The sequence below is a fragment of the Diachasma alloeum genome, unplaced genomic scaffold (assembly GCF_001412515.2).
Source record: "Diachasma alloeum isolate Michigan unplaced genomic scaffold, Dall2.0 Dall_scaffold_00715, whole genome shotgun sequence".
NCBI classification, from domain to species: Eukaryota; Metazoa; Arthropoda; class Insecta; order Hymenoptera; family Braconidae; genus Diachasma; species Diachasma alloeum.
Genome location: NW_021680846.1, coordinates 40,525 through 49,289, shown reverse-complemented (window position 1 = coordinate 49,289; position 8,765 = coordinate 40,525). Strand labels below are relative to the sequence as shown.

Genomic DNA, 8,765 nt, shown 5'->3' with positions numbered 1-8,765 from the left:
CAAAGGCAGACATACTATCTGCCTCATCACGGAGTACTGAGGCCAGACAGCACCACCACAAAATTGAGAGTGGTGTTTGACGCATCTCATCGAAGCTCATCAAGAGTATCATTGAATGACATACTTCATCCAGGACCGAAACTACAAATTGACAGCTCTGACGTACTCATCTGGCTGCATCGACATCGTTTGGTATTTGGAACGGATATTGTGAAAATGTTTCGCCAAATCCGTGTTCATCAAGACGACTGGGACTATCAACGAATCTTTTGGAAAGACAACGACGGTCAACTCATCGAATACCAACTGACGACAGTCACTTACGGTACCAGCTGCGCACCTTGACTCTCTCTACGGGAGCTGAAGCAGTTGGCCATCGATGAAGGTCATCGATTTCCTTTGGCCTTACCGACATTCACCAATGGAAGATATGTCGACGACATATACGGAGGTGCAGAAACAGAACATCAACTGGAGGAAATCATCAAGCAACTCATCGATCTCTGCATGGCGGGCGGCATGCCGTTGCAGAAGTGGTGCAGTAATGTACCAAAAGTACTGGAACGACTCGGATTATCATCAGGATCAGCTCCAATCATCGAATTCGAGGAATAAACAGTGAAAGTGTTGGGACTTTGCTGGCAACCCAACTCTGACACTTTTCACTACAAGGCTAAGAACTTCAACGGAGACACCATCTCCAAGCGTGTAATTTTGTCCGAAATTGCGCAAATCTACGATCCACTGGGACTCATCGCGCCGGTCATCGTCACGGCAAAGATACTCATCCAGGAATTATGGCTGCTCAAACTTAACTGGGACGATCCACTTCCAGATGACTACAAGGATCGCTGGAAATCATTCAGAGAGTAGCTTCAACACTTGAGCTGCCTCACAATACCACGGTGGCTTCATCACACGCCCAATACAACGGAAATTCAACTTCACGGATTTGCGGACGAATCAAACTTGGCGATGGGCGCATCGGTTTATCTTCGAACTTCATCAAAGATAACGGGAACGACTGTCACTCTAGTTTGTGCCAAGACTAAAGTGGCACCACTCAAGAAACAAACCATACCACAACTGGAATTGACGGCAGCGGTTGTGGTTACTGGTCTCGTGGCTTACGTCAAACGTATACTGGACCTGGACAACGTCGAGATCTACTTATGGAGCGACTCATCGGTAGCCATCACATGGATCAACGGGGAAGCATCTCGATGGAAAGATTTCGTGCAGAACAGAGTTCTTAAAATACGGAATACTCTGCCTTCTGCAACATGGAGACATATCAACGGAAAGGAGAATCCAGCGGACTGCGCATCAAGGGGTCTATCACCAAAACAACTGGCGGAGCACCATCTATGGTGGACAGGACCACGATGGCTTGTCCTGTCACCAGACAATTGGCTAGCATCATCTATGGACTTAGCATCAACGACGGAAGTATCATCAGGGGCGGCTAAGGAAGCAAGACCGCCTATTATCAGCTCACATCCAGTGCAAATCGCTAAGAGAGATGCACTGATCATCACATACTCATCACTAACAAAGCTTTTACGGATTACAGCTTGGGTAAATCGAGCCGCTAAGCGCTTCCAAGGGCAGCAACTACCGGATTCTCCACAACCGGAACCACAAGAACTCGACGATGCAAGGCTGTATTGGGTGAGGCACACTTTACCGCGATACTTCGAGGCGGAAATCAATCAACTGAAAACGGGAAACTCACTGGCAGCAAATCATCGTATGGCAACGCTGACGCCATATTTGGAAAACGACGTCATGCGCATGGGCGGATGTCTCCGAAAATCAACGTTAGATCCGGAGGAGAAAAATCCAATAATTCTCCCTCGTCATTCACCACTTTCATCGCTCTTTACGGCCTTAATTTTATCCGGATTTGGCTTTACTCCGTCTTGACTTATTATATGCCCTAGATAAGCGACTTCTTTTTTTAAAAATTTGCATTTATCTGGTTGCAATTTCAAATTTACTTCACGTAGTCGTTCAACTAATTTCATAAAGTTTTCTCTATGTTCTCTCAGTGATTTTGCGTAAATAACTACATCGTGTAAATAAACGAATATTTCTTGACCTTGTAATCCCATTAAAGTTTGGTCCATAAGTCGCTGGAAGGTTGCCGGGGCGTTTTTCAGTCCAAAGGGCATACGATTATATTCATAATGCCCATGAGGAGTCGAAAAAGCTGTTTTTTCTTTATCTCCCTCTTCCATGGGGATTTGATAAAACCCTGAAGCGAGGTCGAATACCGAGAAGTATCTGGCACCTCCCAATTGATCAAGAATTTCCGTTATTTGTGGTAATGGGTACGCGTCCCCGATGGTTTTTTCATTCAACGAATGGAAATCTATAACAAGTCGCCATTTTCTATTACCTTTAGAGTCCCTTTTCTTTTCAACTACCCATAGTGGAGAATTATATGGCGATTTAGAGGGGGATATTATGCCTGATTTTAACATGTCGTTTACCTGACGGTTAATTTATTCTTTGTGAATGGGCGGGAATCTATATTGTTTTGTATTGATGGGAATCGAATCTGTAGTTACTATTTTATGAGTCATTGTATGGGTACATCCCAGAGGCTCGTCAGGTATATGAAAAACATCTTGGGTTTCGGCTATCAAGGAATGAATTTCTTCTCGTTCCTCATCATTAAGGTCTGTTAATCTGAGCAAGCCTTTTAATTTTTCCCAACGCTCTGGTTCGTTAGTTTTGGTCAGGTGAGATATACGATAAGCCATTTGACTATTATTTATTTCTTCAAAATCTTCCAAAGACACAGGGGCACATTTGATGACTTTCGATTTGGTATCAGCATTAATTGCGCTCAAGAAAATTCTACCATTACGGTTTGACACCAGAGCTTGCCCTATGAATACTTTGTCATTGAGCGGCATTCGGGGAAGATAACCCACCGCTGGGGAGTCATCGGCGACTGACAGGAAAATCATTTTCTTGCGTCTAGGTGGAAGGATAATAATATCTTGGGTATAAAAGGAAAGTTCTCTATCCTTTAATTCAAGTTTCTTTGTGAGGTAATTAATTTTAACGCATTGGGAGGTGAGAAAAGGCGTGCCTATGATTCCGTCTTGTTGAGTTGCCAACTCGTTTCCCACTACTTGAAAACAAACGTTTTGTCCAAACAGGGATAGAGACTGTCCCCAGTGTGAGCAGACCCCTTGAGGCTATTCCGTTAATTTGAATAATTTCAGACGAATCTATTTTATCATCCGGGATTAACGCCAACTGTTTAATTAGATTAATTTCGGCTCCTGTGTCTATCATTAAAGTGAACGGAACTTTATTATTTGGTCTTTTCAAAATTATTGTAGGTGTACTAGACGTATTTATATTGAATATATTGAAATTTCTTCGAGGGGCTGATTGGCTTGGGTGGCGCAATTGGCTGCCTTCTCCTCCATACGCACGCCGGACGTGGAGGGGCGATGCTCGTTTCCCGAATATTGTTGTCGGGTTTCTCTTTCGCGCTGGGCCCTTGCCTCTTGATATTTTCGTTTACGACATTCTTGGATCGAATGACCTCTTTTTTTACAAAACGAACATATTATGGTTTTTGGATAACCGTGCTTTGCCCAGCAGTTTTCTTCAGTGTCTGGTTTTTTTGCAAAATTCGCAAAATTTTTCTTCTTGGATAGTGTTTATTCTTGGATTTTCAGGTTTTCTAAAATCTTTCCTATTCTTTTGATTGTTATTGTCCCTATTTTGAGGGCAGTGAGAAGTCGGTATATTCCTGTATAACTCGTCTCGCGCCTGTTTTTCTTTTTCGGCTGCAATTGCCTCACGTATTGCGACATCTAAATTCAAACACTTAACAGGATTGACTTTCAAGCCATATTTTAACCCTCGAGTGAAACAACGGATTGTTTCTTGCTCTGTGTCGACCTTAAAACTTCTTTGAGAACCACCGTTTCTAGCATACGCGTTGAAAATACTGAGCATTAATTGACGGGCTCTGTTCCCGTAAACAACAACGCGTTCATGTTTTTCCTGCATCAAACGTCCCAATTTACCCTGCAGTTGAGCGAGTGACTCGATAGGAGCGAACAAATTTTGTAAGAATGTGACTAATTCGTTGACAGAATGAAACTGCCGACCTTGTATAGCATTTTTAGCGGGGCTTTTCAATTTATTCCTTATTAATTTGGTTAAATTGGGTTCCATATTTGAATCCACCATATTTTTTGCTTCTTCGCATCCCTCGGAAAATTCCGAAAAACATGAAGGGTCACCTTCGAATTCGGGAATGGCGGAGAGTGCATCCTGCAATGTAACAGTAGTACCTTGCATGATGGCGTAAGAAATTGGGGCGAAACCCATAGGGCGAAATGGATCAGGTAGTGTACCTGCCCTTGAAGGTTGGCCTGTGCTGATTTTTACATGGTCTTTAAAAAAGGGGCCCGTGTACTGGGGCATAAATGACAGGGGTTTCCCCACTACGTCATTGGGTGCACTTGTATAGGGATTTATTGTTATGGGAGTTTTTATAGGAAAAAGAGTGTCTTCTTGGTTTCGGTCTGCAAATCTCGAATTTTGGACCATATGTACTTTTGGAGGGGTTTTTAATGTATAACTGGATTGGAATGATCGGGCAGTATGAAAAGCTTGAGTATTCATATTACTCAGTCGGGTTTGGTCTAGGTTCACAGGAGCATACGAACTAGAGTCGCTGCCTGCTGAATCTATTCTTTCAAAGTCTTCTTGAATTTCCAACGACCTTTTTTGTCTCGATTGAGAATTACTGGGAGTTTTCCTTGCATTGGTACTTGATGATTTTTCAACATAATTTATGACAGGGGTTGTTTCTTCGCTGGCGATCATTTGAGTAATAATAGGGCTGAAGGGCAGAGGGTTTCTGAGTGTTGACTTGAACCGCTGAACGGGTTCAAGAATAGATGGGAGATTCGGATTTAAAGTTGCGATTGGGCTTGGAATGCGTGTCAACCCTTGAACGGTTTCCGAAGTCAGTGAAACGTTCGGGTTTGAAGTTGGAATGTAATCTGCTGATTGCAAGGATTCAGGAAGTGTCGGAAAATTTTGACACAATTGTGCGAGTGAATTTGGATTACTCTGATTGTCGTTGGGCCTAGGGTTTGGTCCTAGGAATTTATTGCACTGCAAATAAACTTCAGCGAGGGCGCCAGCTTTGTGAATTTCAGCTATTGCGCTGGGTTCTGTGTGAATAAATTTCCTCAGAATTTCTAATTCCTCAATAGGGATGTTTTTGTGATCTTTTAATCTTTTTAGAAATATTTCATTACTTAAGAGCGATCTGGGATCTCTAGAAGGATTTGTTGTTCTTAATTTCTTTGGATAAGCACCTGTGCTTGAAATGGGCGTGGTTCTAGTGTCCACTACATTAGTGACGGCACCCTCAGCGTCGCATTTTTTAACAATGGTATCTTAGAAATGTTCAAATGGGGTTGACGTTGCTGTTTGCAACGTAGGGTCTTCTTCTTGATTGGAAGATTCAACCTCTGGGGCTCGTTCTGGAGATGAGACGGGTCTCATGTCTCCATCACTGAGAGCGATAAGATTGCTAATATTGGATTCAATTGAAACTGGAGGAGCGGTTCGTTGAGGGTGGTCGCCATCGCTACTTGACTTTTCCGTAGATTTCGTGGTGGTTTTCTTTTTTGGTTCCACCGGAACAGTTTTCTTTCCTGAGCATAAGCCTACCATATTCCCGTTTTATAACAATCGAGTCCCTGTTCGGGCGCCAAAATTTTGTTGCGATCTCTGGGTTATGGAATGGGCGAAAATCAGTGACAAAAGGTGACCTCAAAGACTGTCCTGACCGTGACCAATTACAACAGGTAGAGACCGGGAGAAAGGATAGGATGGGATTGCATGGGATAAAGCACTAAAGTGCAATATGGTGGATTGCGCGAGAGTCAAAAATGGAGATCACGCAAAGAGAAAGAACCCCTTCTAATGCCATAAAGAAATGCTTTTATTTGTGATGAAAAGAGGCTGTCCACAATGATCCCAAGATAAAACCTCGGAGGAGAATTTTGGAGAATTAGAATTGGAAAGGAATGAAAAGAAAAAGAAAAAATTAATAGATAACGAATTAGCATTAACTTACAGTTGTTGATTAGGTAAAATTGGGGTGGGTGTGATCACTCAGTCGCGGTGATGTTGCGCTCCGATGACCCTTACTAGCAGGAAGAAAAGCTGGCTTTGATGACAAGTAGTGTTGATGGGTGACCCTCTGTGATGATCCGCTGACTTACAACGGCAGGTTCACTTCTCCGGTGAAAAGACAGGTAAGACGGAGATTCAACTACCTGGGGCTGCCCGAAAGAATGACTCCAGGTGGCCACTTGAACGACGAGACCACAATACGTCGTTGGGGCGAGTATCTACAGCTCCGTGACGAATACTGCCCTCAAGACAGTGGGTTGAGGGATTAGTGGAGATGAGTCCACTAATCGGCTGAGTCCAAAATAGTGCAGTCGAAATATGCAGATTGTGAATAATCACTGTCCGTGATTTGAGCCAGGCCAAGAACTGATTCGGCAATTGACTCTCGGTGACTCGTTCTTAGTAATTGGGGCTTTGCGACTGCGACTGTCTACTGACTGACTGCTGACTAATTGGCCGACTGACTGGGCGACTAACTGGCCTAGTAACTGCCCTGGTAACTGACAACTGACTTGGATGTCCGGAGGCAGCCCTTATATATCCTTGATTGACTCCACCCGTAATGAGGGATTCTGTAGGGGTGGGTCCATGGCAACCCGATGTCCTCGGACGATGGCCATATCTGAGTATTCATATTATTTTATGACTTCTGCTTGCACCGGGCTGATCCGTGGTCAAGAGGGTGGAAAAGCGAGGGTGAGCTCAGAGCTCGCGTTCTACGCGTGATTCAAGGAATCGGTCCCCTTTTATGATTCCCGGAATCTCAGTTTGACCCTTCGTAATGATGACGCACGTCTATCGAGGGGGAGCGATAATGGGGTGGAAATCGTCATAATTTCCGATCCATTGGGTCTTTACGAGCGCACGTGTTCATAGAATGACGTCATGTCCTCTTGGGGTGCGATAAGCTAGAGCATAACCTTGGAGAATTGTGATGCCTTCTTCCAGGTGAATTATCCGGTGTTCATTAGAATTGGCCTAGTCAAAACTGCTGAATGCATAGAGTGGAAAATCGTGGTTTTACCAATGAGTGGGGAGTCGACTGTCGATTCATTCATGTTACTCGTGAAGTATCTCAATTCACACCTGGTCGGGTGTATTTCGGGGCACGTGCGAGTCTTGCATTTTCCGGTGATTATTTCCTTACTCATTATAACAACGGTCCACAGAGGCTGGGTCTGGCTATTTGGAAACGCTTGATTATGAGTTTTTCCATTAGGCTGATTTTTATGACTGTGGTCACCCTCAAGTCGGCGTCCCCACATTTAGTGTCACGGAGCCCTCATAATTTACGCATTTTATGGGGTTCTTACCATCGTCGACAGCAAGCCATGGGTGTGGTTTACTTATTGCATGATCGCAGTTTCCATAGACACTGGGTATCTCTATTGGTCAATTGTATCTTTGTATAGCCACGAAATCCACTGTTCCCCCTAGTCACCCCAGCAACAATGGCGGCACCCCTGGTACACGCATCGCCTTGGGTGGTAACAAACTCTGTCGTCCTGCACGTTCCATGATATTTGTTAAAGATGGAGATTTTTGTTTATAAACTCCATAAGGAAAACGTGGAGTCCGCGACACGAGGTTACCCCACTCTCAATTAGGAATTTCCCTGGCACCCAAAAAAATAATGAACTATTGAAGAAAAACCAGTGGGTGATGAATTAAATCTTTCTTGAGAACACGTAGAAGTTTCAGATTTTTTTTTAGATTTCATAAGAAAGTTTATAAACAAATGATTCGGAAAATTATAAGTTTTGGGGCAATTACGTCCTCACGCGCAGGCGCTCGATTCGAATGTCAGTGAGCATCATGAGAAAGGTATGGTTTGGACCATGGAACTGAGAGAGAGAAAACCCTCGACAGGTTTACCAACTCGAGACGTATTTTAATATTATTTGTAAGGATATTTTCCCGGGTTGTTCACCCAGGAAAAGTCCAATCTACTTTTTGGCCGTCTCTATCCCTCGTATGGTGGGCAGCAGGCTCTGGGGCAAACTCGTCCACTCAGAGGACTTTTGTGGCTGGACAACGGATTGTCCAGCTAGCATCAGTGTGACACGGTAGAGTGGGCGAGGTCGACCAGGAGTATTACCATCACATCCTCACGAGCCTTTGCAAGTCGTGTATTATGCCTTACAGCATAATCCCCACAATGAATTAAATTCATGCCCCTTCTGGAGAGTCTTTGGACTCCTCCAGTGTTCATTCTCCTCCCGAGTATTTTATCTCGAGAGAGTTCAAGGATCAGCTGGGACTCGTCTGACCAGGGTGGAACTACGTGTTACATACAAAATTTTATTCGAAATTTTTATTCGTATTCACGCTCGCTAAATTTCGTTCATTCAGTGCTCACCGGATGTTACCTGCAAATCTTGCAAATTCTTTTACCGTCCTCAAAACCTAAAACACACATATAGGCACGTGTGCCTTCAAGGATGCTGCCCTAGCATTTTCCAAAAGACTCAGACGCGTCTTAATGCGCACAATTCCAAAATTCAGTTGCGCTTGAGGAGCCATCGCGAGCATTTCCCCGCTAGACTCCTGTAATTATCCCCATTGTTTTCAAT

General features: G+C 43.9%; 1 protein-coding gene across 1 annotated transcript in view; it reads left to right on the top strand.

The window, feature by feature from the left end:
• LOC107044376 overlaps nucleotides 1-80 on the top strand; it is a 752-nt gene extending 672 nt beyond the window's left edge. The window contains exon 2 of the mRNA XM_015266237.1: nucleotides 6-80. Within this exon, the coding sequence (XP_015121723.1) occupies nucleotides 6-80 (75 nt within the window). The remainder of the gene's footprint in view (nucleotides 1-5) is intronic.
• The last annotated feature ends 8,685 nt before the right edge of the window (nucleotides 81-8,765 follow it).